Source organism: Salvia hispanica, chromosome 4, assembly GCF_023119035.1.
Source record: "Salvia hispanica cultivar TCC Black 2014 chromosome 4, UniMelb_Shisp_WGS_1.0, whole genome shotgun sequence".
Classification (NCBI taxonomy): domain Eukaryota; kingdom Viridiplantae; phylum Streptophyta; class Magnoliopsida; order Lamiales; family Lamiaceae; genus Salvia; species Salvia hispanica.
Genome location: NC_062968.1, coordinates 25,984,634 through 26,006,446, shown reverse-complemented (window position 1 = coordinate 26,006,446; position 21,813 = coordinate 25,984,634). Strand labels below are relative to the sequence as shown.

At 38.7% G+C, this 21,813-nt stretch overlaps 4 protein-coding genes across 7 annotated transcripts; all 4 read right to left on the bottom strand.

Annotated features, from left to right (window-relative positions):
• Positions 1 to 428: 428 nt before the first annotated feature.
• On the bottom strand, positions 429 to 8,495 carry LOC125221739 (mediator of RNA polymerase II transcription subunit 33A-like). Its single transcript, XM_048123961.1, has 12 exons — positions 8,012 to 8,495; positions 7,666 to 7,776; positions 6,883 to 7,230; positions 6,384 to 6,700; positions 6,207 to 6,298; positions 5,081 to 5,441; positions 4,416 to 4,626; positions 3,938 to 4,052; positions 3,544 to 3,705; positions 2,696 to 3,347; positions 2,026 to 2,232; positions 429 to 1,698 (listed from the first exon to the last, which is right to left on the bottom strand). The coding sequence occupies exons 1-12, from the start codon at positions 8,308 to 8,310 to the stop codon at positions 575 to 577; spliced, it is 3,999 nt and encodes a 1,332-aa protein (XP_047979918.1). The 5' UTR covers positions 8,311 to 8,495; the 3' UTR covers positions 429 to 574.
• Positions 8,496 to 11,376: 2,881 nt separating this feature from the next.
• LOC125219620 (RNA exonuclease 4) lies at positions 11,377 to 13,596 on the bottom strand. 4 transcript variants are annotated; one of them, XM_048121640.1, is made up of 7 exons: positions 13,193 to 13,471; positions 12,929 to 13,080; positions 12,720 to 12,853; positions 12,423 to 12,640; positions 12,138 to 12,344; positions 11,941 to 12,021; positions 11,377 to 11,736 (listed from the first exon to the last, which is right to left on the bottom strand). In XM_048121640.1, exons 1-7 carry the CDS (start codon positions 13,279 to 13,281, stop codon positions 11,502 to 11,504), a joined length of 1,116 nt encoding a protein of 371 aa, XP_047977597.1. In that variant the 5' UTR covers positions 13,282 to 13,471; the 3' UTR covers positions 11,377 to 11,501. The 4 variants fall into 4 exon arrangements, with proteins under 4 accessions (XP_047977597.1, XP_047977598.1, XP_047977599.1 ...); XM_048121641.1 differs by having other exon boundaries at positions 12,423 to 12,637; XM_048121642.1 differs by lacking the exon at positions 13,193 to 13,471 and adding an exon at positions 13,484 to 13,596 and having other exon boundaries at positions 11,378 to 11,736.
• A 667-nt stretch (positions 13,597 to 14,263) lies between these two features.
• On the bottom strand, positions 14,264 to 16,047 carry LOC125220041 (sm-like protein LSM2). The gene is made up of 3 exons (XM_048122154.1): positions 15,919 to 16,047; positions 15,659 to 15,817; positions 14,264 to 14,611 (listed from the first exon to the last, which is right to left on the bottom strand). The coding sequence occupies exons 1-3, from the start codon at positions 15,919 to 15,921 to the stop codon at positions 14,492 to 14,494; spliced, it is 282 nt and encodes a 93-aa protein (XP_047978111.1). The 5' UTR covers positions 15,922 to 16,047; the 3' UTR covers positions 14,264 to 14,491.
• Positions 16,048 to 16,905: 858 nt separating this feature from the next.
• LOC125220040 (BTB/POZ and MATH domain-containing protein 2-like) lies at positions 16,906 to 20,375 on the bottom strand. Its single transcript, XM_048122153.1, has 4 exons — positions 19,610 to 20,375; positions 18,875 to 19,223; positions 17,938 to 18,214; positions 16,906 to 17,404 (listed from the first exon to the last, which is right to left on the bottom strand). Exons 1-4 carry the CDS (start codon positions 20,008 to 20,010, stop codon positions 17,226 to 17,228), a joined length of 1,206 nt encoding a protein of 401 aa, XP_047978110.1. The 5' UTR covers positions 20,011 to 20,375; the 3' UTR covers positions 16,906 to 17,225.
• Positions 20,376 to 21,813: the final 1,438 nt, after the last annotated feature.

Here is a 21,813-nt window from a genome sequence, read left to right as displayed (position 1 = left end):
GAGGCAAAACCTACTTTTTATTTGGGTGGGAAAACCTTATTATGCTATGTGTTTCATATGCATACAAAATGTATTTATATATATAGATGATGTGATGTTTAGTCAGCTTTACAATTAAAAATGATGCTATTATCTGATGGTTTTAATGCATGAAGGTGGTGGGGTCATTTAATTTTGGTCAAAGCATGGAAGTGTGAGTTGGCGCCTACCACTTGCAAAATTCCCTCCAAATTGAAAATTTGAAAACAGGAAGGAATTCCCTTTGATTTCCCCCCAAAAGAAACCGAGCTTTTAATGGTAGTATAGATTTACTTATTTTTCTTAGACAAATAGATGAATAACTATGAGTTCTTATTGAAATTGGCTTGAATCTCCATTTTAAATGCTCCACATTTTACTCTTGTATTGAAAAACCACAACAGTTGAAATTCAAGTAAAAGTTAGTCCATTCCAATTGCCAATCTTTATGATATATAGTTGCTAAAATCATCTGAATTATACATAATATATCTAAGAGAAAGTCCATTTTTTATATACATACTAAAAATATTTCTCGCTAATCATCTACCAAAATTCATATTCCTGTTTCTACTATCATTTCTGCAGCAGCACCCATTGCACCAAACCCACTTATCCCAAGAAGAGCCAACGCCAGTTCCTCCTCATTCCACTGCTTCAGCCCCTTGCTCACCCTCTTCAGAACCTCCACGTCGACTTCGAGCATCCACGCGGGCGTACAGCTCACCATCAAACTCAGATACCCTGTCACGTACGCCCTCCACGTGGCCTTGTTGCACCCGAGCGATATCTTCCCATCGAGGGCGCTCGCGACAAACTCCAAGTGCTTCTGGAGAACCTTGGGTCGTCGTTTGGACGCAACCGACACTGAGTCAGCCCCCCACGCGAATATCCCAGAGTATACGGTGAAGTAGGCGAGGGCGTACCCAGCCAGCATCGCGCCCATACCTCCTCCTGAATCCTGTCCGTTGGGGTCAGAGCCGTGGAGGGATATGAACCACGACGGGAGTATCTCTTTGAATAGCGCCTGCACCGAGCTTAATCCACCGGTGAGCCAGACTAAGGAAGCCCCGAGTGAGGCTGCGAGCTTCACCTGACTCATTGCAGCAGAGAGCGAAACCTGGCCGTACATTGTGCTGAACTTTGTCTTCTTCAGCTTCTCCATTTTCTCCGGGGGTAACCCGCTGTTCACGATATCTTTAACAGTGTGCATTAAGAGAGAGACGATTTCTTCTATCATGAGCATGATGTTTCTGACAGCTCGGTGAACTCTCAAGTAGAGTATTCCGGGGGCTACAGCAGAAAGGCCTCCAGAGAAATTGGAACCGAAGCCGTGGCCCAGAAGAGCACCCACGCCACCCTTGCTTGCAACGGAGGAAGAGTTTGAACCAAGGGCTGCAGCAAAGCAGACCCTGAGGAGTTGAACTATGGCATCACGATTGTGGTGGAACACAGTTTGGGATGCGGAGAAAATAAGAAAGTCGCTCCACCGTTTTACTTTTTGAGCCCATAAAGAAGCTATTATTGGCATACATGGCCATGGACAACTTATGCCAAGACTACTTAAGGCTGGACCGACCATATTTAGAAGGCGCTCAGAACCTCTGTCGAGTTTGTATGTTATTGTGAGGCTCACCAGAGCTGCCAAGGGTAATGGAAGTGTGAGCATAGAGCTTCCCCCTGCAAAGAAGATACTTGTTAGCATAATGTTGAACCAGCGATCAATAGTCACGGGAGTCGCATTTTCTGCAGCACTAGAAAGTTCCAATGTTTTTTCCAGAAGACATGCCTCTACCCCAACAAAATCTCCCTATATTATCTAAATTAACTTTATCATAGTACATAATAATTATATTTTGGATCAAATTCAATTTAATTATGCAAAAAGATATACAGTGAACTCTAGAGAAAAGAAAACTAAGATGCAATAGGCTGTGTAAGGCAGCTACAACGGGTCTACTAGAGGTTATTATAGACAATATAAGACCAGCACTAAAAAAGACATACCGTCAGAAAGATCTGGGACATTGACACCAGTTGCAGCCAATATTTTATGTATTTGCTGTTCAACCATGGCTAAATTTGCAGCAGGGCTTGGCCAGTCGGTTCCATTCATAAAAGCAGGCTTCCAAAGACCCCGAGTCACTTCTGCTGACAAGTAACTTACAATAGTGGCCAAAGATGCAGGAAGAAAATCAGCAAGATCTTTGAGACCTGAGACGAAAAACAATGGTATCACTCTGTCATGTTGATGCACAAATGGAAGGAACAGAACTGACAGCGTGCAACTAACAATGGATGTACAGATGCAACAGGACCAATGCCTTTACAAACCACATTCATTCATTTTCTACTTTTGATTTATGCAGTTTTGAGAATCTAAAACTGAATGGTACGTGACTGATAGTCATAGATTACAATCTAAGATATAATACTAGCTGATTGGTAAGATTATAGTTGATGATTAAATCAGATAAAGTCATGGGTGATTTTGTTGGCAGGTACAAAGAATTTAAGAAACTGGGCAAAATCGGTATTTTCTCTTGTACAGTGCAAGCAAATGGAGTTCATAAGCAGAAAAAAGTATTTCTGGAGTAACAGAATTTTACATTAAACAAATCTATCTTCCCAAAATAGTAAATACCAAGTACATATAATTGTAAAAATTTTAACTAACCGGTGGTCAATTCACGAGGTGATAGTCTCCCGTGGGCACAGGCTGTAAGGGCAGCATCCAGGGCAAAAGGAACAGCCTCTAGAATATCCCAAGCAGGTAGCTTAAGACGGAGAAAGTGATCATCAGACCCAGATGCAGATGAGGCGCTGCTTCCAGAAGTTGTTGAAGCCAGGGGTTGACCTCTGTTAATTTTTCTGAACATCATGTTTAGGAGAGCCTCCACAATCTCATGGACAGGATTTCCTGGTACTAGACCAGAAAGAATAGAAACAATACATTCCTGGTGTTTTCTGTACCAGCGCTTCAATTTTGGAAAAGAATCAATGAATACGGGTCCTTTCGGAGAAAATCTCGATGGCCTATTTGTTTTATTTTTATTTTTTGGTGAATTCTCATATGAAGCTAACTGGGAATTATGCACCAATAGGAGGTATTCTGGAGTTAAATGAGATCCTACTGGCGTAACGTCCCCCATTACATGTTCCAGAGGCGGCTGATCAAATCTCCACAACTTCAGCAGCAGAGTAAATGCATTTGAAAATACAACATGAGAGGAAATTTCCTCGCCTGTGCTAAGACTCCAGGACATAGTGGGTGCATAAGAACCGAAGACCTCACAAATTGGCATCAAGGCAGCAGCAAGTTGAGGAACCTGAATAATTTTTTCAGTACAATGTTGGAGCATATTAGTCACAAAAACATTAAGAAATTTGACTTGGCTTCAACAAAACCTTATTGCTCTGTTCTACTCCCTCTTGATGTTATTCTTTTTTTCTTTTTTTTTAATCATGGTATTCAACTTCAAGAAAATGAAATTAAAGACAGAAGATTGACATAGCTGGACCTACCAAGCCATGCGAGGAAAATATCTGAATGCAATCAACAGATGATACTCCAACAAGAATAACATTCATAAATGGAGCATAACCTATCAAATGGCTTTCACATCCAGAAAAATCTGTAGGGAGAGCAGGCGAGAGCAATCTTGTGATTAGAAGGCCTGTATGTTCCTGTAAGCATATACACACAGCTTATCTTCAGAAAAGAGAGAAAGAGAGGGGCGGGGGGGGGGGGAACTACTCTGCTTTAAAATAATGACCTATGCCTTCTTCATATGCTGTCTCCTCTATTTTTAGGTTCAGGGAATTAGCAATCAACCAACATAAACTGAAGGTGGGAAATATTGCAGAGACATGTAATCAGTAGTACTTATTTCCATCAGCAAATTCAAAAATGTATTACCTGTATGCTCCAACCACGAGTAAGAGAAGCCCCACAGAATATTGTAGCAGCGGAAATCTTCTCATCATCTGTGCCACTGACAGCAATCTCATACAACCGCTCCAACTCTGCTAAGCTTATATTGATCCACAAGCTCAAACTCAGTTTTCTTACTAACAGAATATATAGAAGTAAACACTAAAATACAACCCTATATATGCATCTTACTATTATTGGCCACCAACCAACTGAAGCTCGGAATATATGAGTCAGTTGCTTATGAAATAAGGATATTTAGTTAAACAGATGATAATAGTCACATCACCATGCCAAATGAAGCAATAATTTAATAGATCAAATTTTAAAATATACAGCCTTGTTAGCAACATTAGCTGCCAAACTGATAAAAGGATTATAATTTCAGTCACTTCGCATCTAAGTAGCACGTACACGAGTTATGAAAGAGATTAAACTTTTCAAAATCATAAGTAGCACCTACCTAGTTGCTGGAGTTGACACCAATGCACTGACCATTGGAGGAGTTAAAGGTGACCCTTTCATGAAAGATGACCATCCAGGCACTTGCCCGGAAATGTTTCGAGGAATTTGGCTGCAGCAACCTTTTACATATCCAGGCCACATATATGCTGATGTGTCCAACACATTTCTAGCAATGAAAGATTCAACAATAAGATGCCTGAGATTACCAGCTGCATGTGATTAAAAACAGATCAGCGGGGCCACTTTCAACCATTAACAGGAACATGGAAGAGCAGGAAAGATGCAGAGGTTATGCATAGAATGATACCTGGGGAAAGAGCTAACACAGACATATGTAGATATGGGCATATAAAAATGAAAAACATAAATAACGTAAATGAGGCCCAATCTTTGAGCCAGAAGGAAGAAGCAATGATGAAGCAAATTCACTTTTCATATCACAAGAAATAGTGTTATCTGTAATAATTACTTAAGACAATTGAAGCTCAAAATCAGAAAGCAAATAAAACAATCTCAGGTAAAGGAAATCCCAGACAAACTATAACAAATGGTAATTTTGTAAACATAAATTCCTGATGTTCGTGATGAAACACACGTAACAAAAATAAAATGAGATAGGTTATTACTTAAAAATTAAAAGCAGAGGCTATACAAGATACTCACAACAATTCAAGGGTACGTCATTCAAGCTCATGCCACTAAGATGGCCACTGCCAACAGACATGCCTGAAAGGAACAACATTGCTTTTGCAGCAGCTTGATTGGCCAAAGAACTAACAGGTGGTGGTGCAGTCAACAACCCTTCAAAGTCATCCAACCGCTGAAGGCTTGAAATTAAGTCTTGTCGGCGCTTTCCCACCTGTTCAATATTTTTTCTCTGACTGACGGAGCATTGCTCAGCTTCACTGTTCAACTCATTTCCGTCCTCTTCAATAATATTAACAACTGAAAGTATGGCAATGGACAATAACATGCACAAACAAGTATCAAGACGAGGAACAGGACCCTCACTTGAATTCCTCTCCTGTGAAGGTAAGATACAGAGGAAAGTTTTCAACACATTTTTTAATTTCTTACAAATGTAAAGATTCCACATGTCAATTCTACCAAACTAATTAACAATGGCAACATCCACCAACATGCAATTTACCAGGTGAATACTATCAGCAGCTTCATGCAGAGAATTTAGGCAAAATATTTTAGATTGAATAGTTCAAATAGTTTTTTATTTCTTTTCCAGTTGAAGAAAAAACTATCAAATTTATAAGAATGTATCAAGATCAAAGAGCTAACAAAAACTCATATGCCAAAGGTCTTACTCCCTCCGTCCTCTAAATATAGGAAATTTTGAAAGGGTGCAGGTTTCAATGCAAAATTGGGAAAGTAAGAGAGAGATAGAAAGAAAAGTGTGTTAGTGGAAAATGGATCCCACCTCAATAGAGAGAAAGAAATTTCCTTAAATAGAAAGTTTCAATTTTTAGGGGATGGACCAAAAAGGAAAGAGTTTCTGTTTTTAGGGGATGGAGGGAGTACTTAGTAAGTGAGGAAAATCATATGCTAACACATTAAGTGAGCATTGTGTTTTTCTTTGTTCAAAGGAATTAATAGTCAATAATATCCAGTGAGTACTTGATCATATTTCAACATGATTAAGTAGGTAGTATTATCAGGTATGCTTCAATTAATGATCAGTTGATCAAGCAGAGAAACAAAAACACTGCCTTAATTTAAGATTTGATTATACTAAGAAAAAATTAATGCATTTCATGTATGTTGAATTAGCACCCACCCTCTGGACAAGACGTAGAGCTGCAGTCCACAAACCAAGAAACGCCTCTTGCCAAGTGGTCTCATTTAAAGCCTGCAGACCCTTCACCAAACCTGCCATACCATTTCAGTGTTGAGAAATATATATATACGAAATATAGGCTTGAAAACTTGTAATTGTATTTGTAGGTAAATGTACCAGCAAGAGTTTCAACAGCACTGGTAGCTCTGACTTGTAATCCATCCATTGTATCTTCTAAATAAAGATCTATGGGAAGCCAAAGTGCAGAACGAACTGTAGCATGACACTGGCTGGCAGACGACATAGGAGAAATAGCTGTCACTGCATGAAGTTGTTTCTGTGAGTTTGTTTTGCATTCACGTGACAGAACTTGGCGGGCAGCAGATGTCAACTGCAAGAGTGCCTCTGGGGATATATTTTTCGAGTTTCTTAGAGAACCAGACTTTGCAGCCAGCAGTCTTAAATGGTCGATGAAGCATTCCCAATGCGCTGGCCTAAAAGTAAAAGGAGGTGAATGTTTCAGATCCTGCATACAATCCCAAAGGAAAGAAGTCCGACAGCTATAGTTGCCAAACTATATACCGTAAATGGAAAAGTATTCACTGTTCTGTCATCTACTCAATGCAAAAGATATTCCACAATTTTACCAATAAAGCCAAAATGAAAAGAAGCTTACATGTTTCGACGGGCCAAGTAGAGAATCCTAGAAGTTGTTTTATCACGAAAAAACTCCCCAAGCATTTCAACGGCCATAATAGTATTTATCTTACTCAATGCTTCCTGGCGTTCCATTCTTTTCCCATCAAAATTATCAAGATGGTCAATGTCCATGTCTTGACTCCTAACTGGCCACCTTGATTTCTTTTCAGCTGTGAATTCTAACAGACCTTCATCATCAAGTGAAGCATCAAGTAGCTCCCATACAATAGAGAACACGAATATAACAATGAGAATCCCGGGTTCGGAGGATTGAACACCAAATATTTGGTAAAACTGGAGAACATCATTGATAGATTCCATTATCCTGAAATTCAGTGGTTCCAATTATCAATTGGAGTAACAGAAACTGGATCTTGTCTGATGCCAAAAGATCAAGAAATTCAACAGAAATTAGGAGCTCACAAATTCGCTAGCAAGTATGTCCCAAGCAAATATATACGGATAATGAAAGTATGAAACAGCTCAAATAATCAGTAACACCCAAGTCTATTACTATGATTTATAGCTCACGGAACCTAAACTGAACTTCAAGTTAAACACAGCAATTTTTCTAACACATACATATCTTTTGGCCACATTAGGTAATATCGTATCATTCTGCTAAGCAATACCACAGATGGTGGCAGAGGATAGGAAATCTAAGAGTTCAAAATCAACACTATACATTACTTTGATAGTATAGCAAAAGATTAGTCAAATTTGAAACCCGGACACACAGCATAAAGCAATAATATTATACTTCTGATAGTTAGGACCATTGATCAGCGACAGCAATGAGAATGCATATCTCTTAAGAAGCTCCATATACAATCTGTATGCCACCGGGTACCTCCTTCGACTCGGTATTACCCTGCAGAACATTACTCTGGTCAGCACTCTTAGCTTCCCTCCACTTTTCTTTGCAATATAAGTAATACTATTCTGGTTCAAATAAGAGCACTACTACACTAAGATGCCCAAGAATTAAGCTGTAAACAGATCAATCTAGCTTAACAGTCATACCTAGAAGAGAAATCATGCCCGATACAAATACACATCATAATTCAACCAGAGAAACGCAAATTATGAACAAAATTGACACTAACCTAGTGGAAAGAAGTGCGAGAACGAGCATGGGTGGGACGATGCGAATAGTCAGCGCTTTCTCGAGGAATTTCCAGGCAATCGGGTGGTTATTCGACCAGCAAATGTGAGAAACGAGAAGCTCCGCGAGCTCGACGGAGGGCATGGAGACTCCGGCGGTGGTGAGGCTCGCGGAGAGCTGCATGGCCCACATGAGGGGATCGGTGGCCCTCTCCTGCGCGGACTTGGTCAGCTCCAGCACGCCGTCCCAGAGGCGCTGCTTCGCCGCCTCCTCGTCCTCCCCCGCCGCCGCCGCCGCCATGTGATCTCGAATTGACGAATTCTAGCACCGGAGCAGCGGAAAATTAGGGCATGGAATTGGGGATTTCCGGCTACGCGTTTCAGTGTGTGAATGCAAATTTGAACAGAAGAAACAATAGAGGGAGAAGAAGTAATCACAGTAGTCAATTTTGTGGGGCACTAAAATATTAGCTCTTCCGAAGCTTCTATTGATCTAACACTTGATCCACGTCGAAATAAATACGGTGAACGAGGCTAGTTGTTATATGTATCTTTGTCATGAGATCAAGCATCGAGTTCTATTAGCTTTAGTTATAGAGACTCAGTCTAATCTAATCTAATCATTAAATCGAACGTTAACATGTCTCATATGAATGGAGTGTGTTTGTGTTCGGAAACTTGTAATGGTAAAGATTAACTAAGTTCCGAAAATGCCTGAATTAAATTAATTCGAGATTAATTTTGTCACATAGAAATGTCAAAATGCTTAAATGAGATTAAGCATCAAACTTAAACACAAATATATTGAGTGATTGGTTGATAGTATCATGTGTTCGGTTATTCAAGAGTAAATTGTTCCAAACTTCTCAATATTAAATTAGCTCATAGTTACACAATAGATATAATGAGAATAAAATATAGGAAGAAACATGTGATTTCTTGAAATTATTTCAATATGCAATGAGTGAAGATATATTGTCATACAAAGACTCATAAGTCATGTTTAATAAGTGTCATGACTAAATATCAAATCGTATAATCAAACAACGGTCATAAAACTTAAATTTATTAGATCGGTCAAATCGAACATTATGTTATGTCTTCTTATACCGGGATATTTAAATTCTTAGTCAATAATTTAATTTAAGAAAATCATATTTTATTCATTAGAAGACGAAGTATGACATGTTTAGAATCCCAGCATGTTTTAAAATATACTAGTATGTTTTGAAATATATTCTAAACATGAATTGAGTTTTAACTTTTGACTAAACCATATCACTTATCAAATTCCAAACATGGATTTGTGGAACGATACGTGAACGTGACATTGTATAAAATTGACTTTTATTTATATCAAGGGCATAAAATAAAACTTCCATTTTCGTGTCAATAATGGTTCAATTGAAAATTTCCAACCTCACAAGTATGGAAATAAATAAGTTCGCGAGACCGTGTCATAAAAGCTGTCCTTCTTGACTTAAGAGCATCTCCAATGGTCGGCTAGCGACCGGCTAGCCGATTTGCGGCGCTGGCCGATCGGCGAAGGTGAACCATGGCTAGCAGAACCATTGGAGGCGGCCAGCGGGCGACCGGCGAAAATTTCGGCGTGGACTAGCCGAACGCGCGTCGCTAGCCGAAGCGCTGGCCGCCATGTGTGGTGGCCCGATCGGCCAGCGACGATTTTTTATTTTTTTTAAAACCTATATAAACGCGATTTTAGTCTCATTTTCATTTGCACCACTTGTTTTAACGAGTTTTCTCTCTCTCTAACTTTCGTACAAGAGCATCATCGAGCGATGGATCACAACAACGATCAGATGATGGGTATGCATCCCGGGATGTAGGGGTCACCGAGGGGGGACACGATCTATCGTCCCTCTCTGGATTTTTTGACGGCTTCGTCTCACACGTCGAACCCAGTGGAGACGCAGTTCACTGGCGATGACCTTTTGTCATTCCATGACATGGGGATCGATCTCGGCGATCCGGACACTCCCGTTCCAGCGGGGCGGGCCGCGGCGAAGAAGAAGAAGAAGACGAGGGGGAAGGCCAAGGCAGTCGGCGAGTCGTCGCAGCCCGTTGTTGACGACACCCCCGGCCGGAGGATGAGTACGCCGGGGTGGCCAGGGGGTGGTTGGAGGTGTGCGGCGATCCGCTGGTTGCGAACAACCGCGGGTCGTCAACATGTGGGCGAAGATTAGAGGCAGCTACGGGGAGGCAACTTGCCGCACGGGGAAGGACTTCGGCGGGGAGGAGGTCCGGAAGGGGTGTGGGAGCGCATCAGGGCCGCGGTCGGCCGTTTTTCGGCGTTGTGATGTACAAGGTCTTCCAAGATTGGAGGACGCGGCCACTGACCCCACGGAGAAGATGTTTCTTGAACTCGATGCTCGCGAGCATGCGGATTAATTTGGATGTCGCGAGGGCACCGGGCTAGGGGTTGCGACGGTGGGCTCGAGATACCACGGGTGGCGCGGCGGCCCAGTGTGAGCGAGGACGGCGCGGCAGCGATGAGAGTAGAGAGTGGCGGGGCTCGTGCGTGGAAGCCCTTTTTTAAAAAAAAAAATCATGTTTTTTTTTTTTAAAATCTTTGTACTTTTTTTTGAATGGAATGGATTAATTTTCCCGTATATATGTCGTAAATTTAATTCCGTAATTTAATCGTAATTTTAATTCCGTAAATATAGTATATTTTGAATTATTTTTATTGCGCGTAACGGCATATGGTGGCCTAAATCCGATGTGGCAGGTAGATTTTTAGTCTTTAGACGTAGCGAGGGAGAAAGTGGCTGGCCTATGGCTGGCTTATTTGCATTGGAGATGCTCTAATGGAATTTGAGACGCAATAAGTTAAAATTCATGTAATATTTCGTAATATAATCAAATAAATTCCAAAATCATAGTAAAAAAAAGGTTAGATGTGAGAATTTTTATTACGGTACTATATATTATTGAAAGTAAAATTAAGTTATCAATTTCTCACTTTTAGTATATCGTCGTGCCAGGTTAGTACCGTAGTCGCGTTGCTACAGTATCATGACAACACCAATCAGATCGTGTCACTAACAAGTTCGTGTCATGTGAGACCATGTTAGGATTTGAATGTAGCATGTCGAATTAATGTTGTGTTCGGGATTTATTATTCGAGTTTGACTTTAACAAGTTGAATTGTCATAAAGTCAATCATATAACAATCCAACTAGCACGATCTGCCAAGCGCCAACCATAACAATATTCATAAGCCAAAAAGGAAAACTTGTGTAAAACTCATCTAAGTCCAATAGACTCACTTGATAGTCAAATATATCTCAAATTATCACTATTTTTATGATTTTATCCCAAATTATTGAATTTGACCAAATATATCTAAACTCTGCAAATCTATCACCAAATCATGAACTAAACATGGATTTATGTAAAAGAAATATTTTAATTTTTTAGCACCAAAATATTCAAATATTCATCTGAAAGATATGGTGGACATACTATCAACTAATCCAAACACCAACACTTATAATTAGATTTTGAGACATCAAAGAGCTCGTTTGATGACATACCCTCAATCTCCTTGTACGTCAATGAGTCATAACCCTTCGTAAGCTTTCGACAAGTAGCTAAAAGCTCGTTTGCTTTTGTTTGGTGTTTCTGGGAGCGAAGTCTCGTATATAATCTCATCGCGGATACACAATTTTGATACGGATCGTGCATCTCCGACTGCATATGGTACCTGAAAATATACTAGAGCCAAGCATGAGCTTTGTGGTTAAAAACGAGGCCCTCGTGCAGAATCCAGACGATATCAAGCCATGTAGCGAAGGAGCAATCGAGAAATTTATGTTCTAAATAGTCAAGGAGCATTTACAAGTAACTAGACAATTTCTTGACATTTGCAGAGAAAGGCCAATATGAGTCAAGAGAAAAGAGAACTTGCCCGAGATAGGTGTTGGCTAGGTATTTAAGCGAGTGGCTCACGAGATTCGTCTTCATTAAAGGAGGGTACTTCGCCGTATCTCTGCAGGTGACAGATTGAGAAGCAAATAAGCAAAAGAAGTCTAGCTCAGCAGAAACTACCCATAAAATTCATTGGCAGTTCATGAAAGTGGAAATTCCAGCACACAGTGACTTCACCTAAGCAAATGATCGGGATAATGCGTGCTTAGGCAATACAAGTCACGTTCAAGTTCATGACCTACAAGAACCCGGGCCTTTCCACCACTCAAGCGCAATATCCCAATTGATTCTCCATTGTGCAGAATATGCAGAATCTTATCCCGCACTTCCTCTAGCGGCATGGCATCTTTTAGATGGTCCTCCGTAATCCCAGTGACCTCATACCTAAAGCGAGACTTCTGTTTAGAACGAAGAGTAGCTGATTTAAACAGGAAAACACAAGATAGTAGGATACCTAATTACCTATAATTAGTAATAGGAATTTGCGGAAGAACGTATGCGTGGAAAATCAGTTTCTCCCCCTCGTTGACAAGGCATACCCTCACACATACATCAAGTGTTCCATCACTTCCACCACCAGCCATTGCACAATCAATAGCAACAGCCTCAGGGCGGCTTCCACGCTCGTTTTCAATGATTAGTGGAGGATCATAGATTTGAGATTCTGCGCTAGGCCCCTGCTAACAAGGCAAGAACTTCCTAGTAGGAAAATGTTTAGCATTGTAATTATAGTACGAAAGCAGAGCATCACTAACTCACCAAGGGAGTAGGGGCCCGTAGGCGACATACTTGCTCGTGTTCAATTAGAAAAACTGAGCTTTCGAAAATTCTCATACAGAGGTCACAACCTCTTTCAGAGAAAACTTCGGAGCAATTCCTTTTTGACAGTGCGCCTAAATGGAAACGAGCATCAAAACCAATCTTGACCATATAATGCAATTATGATCATAATGTGTAAGTAAATTCACCAGTTGTGTGCTCCTTCAGTGATTCGAATGATTTGCAGTGCTTTTGGCATACGCCGCACTTTGGCTGGTGAGCCGAGTGATACGAGATCTTCATATGCTCGATAAGATGTTCCCTTTTCTTGTACTGCTTGAAACATGCTGCGCATCTATGCCTAAAATCAAACCAAAATCCAAATGGTAGGTTGCTTCAAAACATCAATCAATCAACAGAATATAAAGGAACAACTCGCAAAGACAAAAACTGCATCCACAAATTAGAATTACTCTTCCGAAATTTGATTAAAGGTTGAATTGGCCATTTGATCATAATCACAACATTTCAAATCCACAAAACAGCTCCCTAACAAAGACATCAACAAAAACTGAGCTGGTAATAGCCATTGGCAACAAGAGAGAAATCACTCAAACTACCAGAATCAGCTAGTGAGTAATGTTATAGTCAAATTAAGCAGTGTGATCATCGCTGCACATTTTTTCAAGCAATTTTTACAGTATTGCGGTGCAACTTTCCGATAAACAAGCTGAATTTTTAAAAAAATTTGATAGAAATCGTACCTCTTCGACGACATCGCAAGGGTTTTGTGAGGATTATGGATAGAATTAGAATCCATGGAAATGAATAATTTGAACACGTGGAAACGATGGCACTCTTTTCGGCTTTTCGCTGATTTGGATGCAAAATAATTTCGAAAATAAATCTAAAATCAAATGAAGGTTTGTTTTTTTAAGTGATTTATAAAATTAATTGTGTTTAAGTTTGCGTTTAAATTTCTGTATCTTAGTTAAATTTTGCCTTTATACACCAACTTTGCTACTAATTTGTTTTGAATTTAAATTTAATTAAATTATTAACTTGATGACTTGCTTATGTGACATAATCGGACGTCAATCAAAAAATGTTACTCCATCAAGTACCGGTAGTAAAGACAACATTATATTATATTGAAATTTATAATTTCATATGTTGAATTATGATATACCCCATATTAAAATGTATCAAGATGAAAAGTGAAAATAAGAAACAAGATACAAGGAAGTACAACAAATGAAATCATTAAATTTAGTAGTATAACACGCTATCATTTCGCTACTTGCAATGTGACATCACCTTGGTTTGCATCTAACAATGATACGTTAAATAAGTAATCAAGTTATTTACTATCAATTCCAAAAATTTGATTGATCGCTGAAATAAAAATTTTAACTCCAAATATATAATACTCCCACTTAATAAAGTACTACTATGATCTAAGATCATAATGTATTTAGTTATTTTTTGCGGGAGTATGACTGAACTAAACTTGGAGACAGACCCGAAATGAAATAAGCCTCAAGTAACCTAGGACGAATGGAGTAAAATTTTCAAGATAGAGAGCGGCGAGGGTAAACACACAGCCACTATTCACGGTTTATAGTACAAAAACTTGCAAAAGATTTGATTAGTTTCAACTACACAATCAAGCTATTAGCCCTAGAGAAAAGACTAGCATATGCAGGAATAAAAAGGCTTCTCCAATCTTGTGCCGAAGAACCCACTGCTTCGAGCTCATATGTCACCGAGAGCTAGCCGCCGCGTGCTTCTCTTCTAGTCGCATCATGCAGAAGCTCCACATCAACTCCCTCAGGCGGCAATTGGACGTATCGGACCACAGATCCCCGGATGAAGCAGTTTCGCACTGAAAGCTGCAAAAAGTATATTTCTTGAGCAGGAGCACAAGATAGTATGGATATAATACATGAACGTAGGGAATTAACTCTATCAAGAACAGTATTAATGAGGAGAAATCAATCGATCACAGATGCACGGATGGAAATTACTTGCCATGAATACTCAGATATGGCAACGGAAGTCAACAGATGCAAATAAACATACACGTTGTCATAGAAGACTTTTACTACAAACACTTGTAAAGATGGGAATCTACAAACACACCAAGTGAAGTTTTTAATGAAATCTTCTGATGCCAAATGCTTCATATTCAACGAAGAAACCAGCTTTACAGCTCGACAGCAGAAAGAGAATTTGTACATACAAAAACATGATTCTTCATTGTCCATCAAACATTCAAAGTTCCGGTGCACAAGCAGCCTCAAGCCCTCAACAAAACATGAACAACAAAAAAGCCAAATGCGTGGTATTAACCATGAAACCAGCTTTACAGACAGTTAAAAGAGAATTTTTACATAAAAAAACTTGAATATTCACTCTCCATCAAAACTTCAAAGTTCCCGTGCACTAGTAGCCTCAACAAAACATTAACCACAACAACTCAATCCAAATGCTTCGTATTAAACCAAGAAACCAAAAACTAGACTCTTCATTCTCCATCACACTTCAAAGTTCCAGTGCACAAGCGGCCTCGACAAAACAATTAACTACAACTCAACTCACTCATAACCCGAAACGACTAGCCTAACTCAGATTATTCCTGATTGAATACAGAAACAAAATTAAACACTTCAGCCTTGTTTGTTCAGCAACAGGAGGGAAGTATTAAAACTCCCAAATCATACTATGGCATATGCATACATGAAACCATCACTAAAGAGTTAAGCCCAAACTTCACAAATAGAAAGTACACTAAAACCCTAATTAAATCCCACACACAGAGGAAAAAACAGAAATCAAAGAACGAAAAACCAGATAACAAAAAGATCACATTATTCGATTAACCCTAAATCGTAGAACACGAAAGCAACCAAGCGAGAGAGAGAGAGATGAGATAATACCATATGGGGATACTTGTCCTGATCAACAACCCTAGTATTCTCCAGCTTAATGTTGAGGTACTGATCCACCGAATGCAGAGTCCCTCTAATCGCTAAATCATTCTTCAATTCCACCGTCACTTCCCTCCCCACCAAATCCTTGAAATACGAGAAGAACAACTGCAAATTGAAGAGAGAAAAAAGAAAGAAAAACAAGTAAATTAGGTTAAACCCTTAATTCAAAAATCAGAAAAATGGAAGCATCCGGAGAAGAATTCAACCATTTTTGCGAGGGAAATCGGTTTTCAGTTTCACTGCGCCTGCGACGAGAGATCCAAAAGCTGCTGGAGCGAGCTCGTTGGGGTTTGGGGGTTTTGCAGAATAAATTTTCGCTTTTTTGCAGATGCGACCCCTAAAGTCTTGTATACTTACATAAATGTCCCTTAATAACTCTTATTTTCATTATTACTCATTAATTTTGTTGTTTTTCATAATAAAATTGGAGAATTACTAAATATTTAATTTAATCACATATGAATTATGAATATCAGGTTGGAATTCATCTTTGAGAATAAGAAGAGCACATGTGAACAAGATAACATAAGAATAGCACATGCGAATAAGAAGAGTCCATATGAAATGTTTGGTGACAATCAATATCACGTGTTTGAATTATGAGTATCATTGGTGACAATCAATATCACGTGTTTGAATTATGAGTATCATGTTAGAATTCATTCTTATTAGTTATCAATCAAACCAAACATCTCCTAAACAATATAAATTCGTACTTTTGATAAAAAAATTTGTGTAAAGATGATCCAAATATAAATACTCCATCATTAAATAAGTTCCAAATATTGTATATTTCCAACACAATTTATTATTCTACTTTGGGAGACTCTACAATAATATTTCCAAATGAAAACTTCTTTTTTTACTTCAGAAAAAAGAGAGATGTCAAGTGATATGGCATTTTTAGGGTTCGAAAAACACCAACTCAATTAACGTGTTCAAAGATGGAGTATATTTTTAGGCATATTATACAAGTGTCGAGTTACTCGAATAGTCTCATATTAACCGTATACATGTTTAAGTTTTAACGTACGTAGTTTTCTACTTGGTTCGTATTTGATACAACGTCGTACTAGCTAAGGCTCGGATACCATCAAAGAACAAAACCATATATGCATACACACACACACACACACTTTAACCCAATTCTTTAAGGATTCACATAAATAGCTGAATCAAGGCACTCAACAATATAACAAATCACTTCTCTCAAAAAATTAAGAAATACAACAAATTACTATCAGAAACAGTAGGCATCAAAAAGAGTTGGGGAAAATATCAATTACAGATAGGTATGTTCTTAGTTTACTAAGGGGAACCATACACATCACAAGTTTATGGCAGAGGGCGTCGAGTTCATGCTCTAGACTGATCCATGATCTCAGATAACAATGAATGGAAGCAGATCATTTACACCTGTAACGAACACGACCAACAGCCGGACAAATATATTTCTAGTAAACCCTAAAAAAGGATCTAATGTATTTTTCTTACACTAGACAATCGCGACTTCTTACATCCTTTGTTTGACGCGTCTGCCATTGACATCACCTCCATCTAGAATACCTTCGATCCCTAGCTTGCCAACAGTAATAGAGTGTTCGTTGACCCTGGCAACATGCTCCAATAACTCGGTGAGTACCTGTGGACAGCTTTCTTTAAGGTACTCAAAACCATCTGTTTGCATGACAGCTGCAAAAACAGATCACGCTTATCAGAAACCGTTCCACACCAGTTAAGACTTTACGAAACAAAGGACATGTTATACAACAGTTATCATAATATACAAAGAAAGACTCATAAAATCTCAACAATAGACTTAATGAATTTTAGGACCACAAGGCAACTCAACCACGTGAAATTCATTCAGAAAGCAAAGCTGACACAATCATTCTGCAATGGTGCGGATCAACACTGTCTAGAAAACCGATGTACCCACAAAACTCTTGGATACTCAGTACTCAGCAATCTAAGGGACAGGTAACAACATAATTATGAGAACTTCAAGGTCAGTCAAAATACATAGTAGTAGTATTTTCTATTGATCAACATGCCTATGTAGAAATATCAAATGCACGACTTTATAGCTAATAGATTTCAGAGCCGGCGCTATCAACCCAAAGATAATTATTTGCGTCAACGTAACTAGATCCCTGATACATCTAAATCAGTGCAGTTTCATGTTATGTTCCAAAACTAAATTACATTGCAATTTCAAGATTTACCTCTAAGATTTTCCGGAAGAGCGACAAATTTGAGACAGACAGATTTCAGCTGGAAAGAGTGGTGTTGTTCTGCAAGTGCTAATGTTGTTGCAACAGTATTGATGGCAACATCCTCACAAAGGTTAGCCTCACAGAGCAACCTCAATCTATTTAAACCATACCGATCAGCAGCAGCAAGCATATGCTGAGACATCAATGTGGAGGCCCCTTTTGAGTTCAGTCCAGTAAGCTCTTCAAAGTCAGGAAGTGCGTCCCAGTACATCCAATGAAGCAGGGCCTTCAAGGTAGGGAAAATGAAGCACACAACAATAAAAAAAACTTGCAAATGACATGTAACCAAAAATTGGCATATATATAATAAACTAAATGGTAAACATAACTAAGAAAGAAAAGGTGAAAAGTTGTTCATTCACAAACAGGTATTAAAACATAAGAGGAATGAGTGGCACATTTTAGATGCATCACTCGAGGAAAAATTCACCAAATTCCATTCACCACCGAATTCTGGTTCGTAAATAAATTTATCAACTTCATTTTTATTTTAACAGTGGCACAGAGCGTGGGCTATTACATTTTTATCTGTACATTTATCTTGAGTGGAAATGACGAGCCCAATAAACCATATAAGAACATAGTACTTTACAAGATAAATGTTGGTCAGAAACATGTTTAATTTTACACTGTTTATATAAAAAGAAGTGCTTGAACTCTAATGCATTTAATAAGCTATTCTGAAGAGCTTATAAGCTCGTCCAAGCACTTTCTAAACTGAGAGGTGGTTATCAGTTTAAACATTTAAAAAGAAGAAGAAGCTCCCCCTAATCAACAAATGATTTCTTAATCTGCAAAGCAGCAAATATTAACATAGAAACAATATATTTGGACAACAGTACAAAAGATTATTAATTATCATAATGTGAAAATATTTGCAGTATACCTTAAACACAGGTGCCTCCACGTCTTCAATATTTATACACTCCGTATTTTTATCCTTCATTGGACCATATAATTGAGCTCTGAAAACAGGTGATCGTGCTGCAAGAACCAATTTATGAGCAGAAAAGGTTTCTCCATCAACTTCAAAATTAACATCAGTCCCTTTTCCACTTTCTAGCAGCTGCCCAAAATGCAGGCCAATATTTGATGGGGAAACAGGAATGGAGTAGATCTTAGGTCCCTCTGTGTGCGAGGTAACAACACCAACACAGCAATGCACATGAAGGCAATCATCCTTCAGGTAATCAGATGATTCCAGAGCAGCTCTCTTGTAAAATCGTTTGTAACCCCTGCAGCCAAATTCGAACTTAAAATTTACCATCCTCTACTTTTTAACAACCCATTACTTGGTCACCTTGCATTCACTTGAATATATGTCATATACCACAATCAACAAAGTCTGAACTCTTCATGAATTGTCAACAAATAGAGCCAATGTGCCATGAACTACTAGCATTATATATAAAGACAAAATTGACGAAGGCAACGCAAAAAAAACAATTGTTAAGACAGCTACCACTGAATACACACATAAGATTCACCACACCCAAAAGCAGACATTAATCTTACTGGAGATACCTAGCATACAATCGCAATTCGCATTCAACTACATCTCACAATCTATAAAAAAAAAACTTAACAGCAAGAACTCACTAATATAAAATTGAAAACCCACCACATGCTGCCTCGGTATTTTAGAGTATATGGTCCCGTCTCCAACGCCCTACCGAAATGGCTATGAACTTTGTGCCTCTCCCTTCCACTTTGATCCAAGAGAGTCAGCTCAAACAGCGCCCTAACGTCGGTGCCCTCACTAGCTAACGCGATGAAAAGCGAGACGTAAGTAGCATTATCCTCCGCGCTCTTTCCATCGGGATAAAAATAAACTGCCCACGAATACCCACCAACCATAAACGTATCCGACGCTACATACTTCCCAATCCCAATTCCCTTAGACAGCGAATACCCCGTGATCTTAAAATCGTGTGTGCCATTAACCGTCACCGTCTTCGACGTCGACGTTGTCTCCGCCGGCGAGGATGAGGGCTCCGCTGTTTCCTTGTCAAACCTGCCCATTATTCCCACCTCTCACAATCGTGATTGGACTTCTACACCAATTAATCGATATTTACCAGGAAATGCAACTCAATCGGGCTTTTCTCGGCCAGATTTTCTTCGACGGTGAAAATATATACGATCCGGAGGGGGAATTGGGGACAGATCTAGGTTAATCGGGGCGAATTTAAACTGGAAGTGGACTGCAGATAATCAAATTTTAGGGTTTACCAGGGGCGATTGCGAGGAATTCTCGGGCTTCTTCTTGTAATTGAATTGAGATTGACGCGAGAAATTCCTCGATTCCCGAATGGAGCCGACGACGAAAGTCGGAGCTATTCTAGTTCTAGAGAGAGAAAGAGAAGATGGTTTTATAGAGAGAGAGTGTGGTAAAAAAGGAAAAAGATATAAACGACCACCGCTATTTATAGAAATGGAGTGGCAGCTTTTCTGTTTAATCTCAATCCTACTTGCCAATGTCTCATTGGTTCATTTTATGTTAGCTTTTTTGAATGAATTAAAACGTTGGAATAGCATTGATGAAATTTAGTTAGGTGTTTTAAACATAGCAATAGGAATACTTTACAATAGATACTAAAAATTGATGATTAATTAAAGTAATTAACATGAAAAATAAGGCCAATCCTAACCTAGCCCGGATGAGGGCGGTCGAGATGTAAGCTGAGTCCAAGCTCTACGGTGGCCGCGATTTCAGTCCTCATGGACTATGTTTATCGGTTGGAAGTGGCGACCTCCGCATCATTTAGAAATTAAAAGAAAAATTGAAACCCACGGTCTCTCTCCCTCTTCGACCACGGTCCCTTTGAGGGCAACCACAGACCGTCTGGTCTTCCTCCCCATTTATTACATCGGCCAATGAGATTGTGTCAAATGGCACAATCTCATTTGTTGATAAAAATTTTATTTAAAATTGAAATATCTTTTATATATTATGTCTAAAAATTTAAAAAAATTATACCAAATTTTATAATTTTTCATCCTCTACAAATAATCACATTTTCTATAGTTTTGAATAAAAGAATATTATCTTTTCTCCTTCCATAATCCTTCTTTGATACAATTTCATTAGGGGTGGCAAATTGTGCGTGTCGGGTCGTTATCGTATCGACACGATAACGACACGAACACGATAACAACAAACACGAACACGACCCGTTAAGAAAACCTCGAACACGAACACGAACACGACCCGCTATCCTCGACACGAACACGACACGAACACGACACGAACCGTTTCGGGTCAACACGACACGAACCCATTAATGACACGAAAATAAGTATTGAAAAATGAAAATAATAAGAATAATAATATTAAAATATTATGTGTTAATAAGAATAATAATATTAAAATATTATGTGTTAACGGATAACACGAACACGACACGAACACGCATTGTTAACGGATAACACGAACCCGACACGAACACGACACGAAATTTTCGTGTCCTTAATGGGTCGACCCGATAAGGACACGAACACGATAAGCTCTGACCCAAACCCATTAATTTCGTGCCGGTTCGTGTCGTGTCAAAAATTGTCAGCCCTAAATTTCATAGAGTATTTTTTTTTAGCTTTCTTTGCTAGTTTTGCAATAATTACGTATTTTAAATTTCGTATTTTAATTATTGTAGTTTATATTTTTTATTTGTTTATTTTTATAATTTATAATTTGTTATTTATTGTATTTTTATATAAATTTTATTGTACAATAATAAATATTTTATATGTTAATATTAGTATTATAAAATAATATAAAAATGATTATATATTGTTGTGGTTGGGTAGTCATTGATAAACCATAAA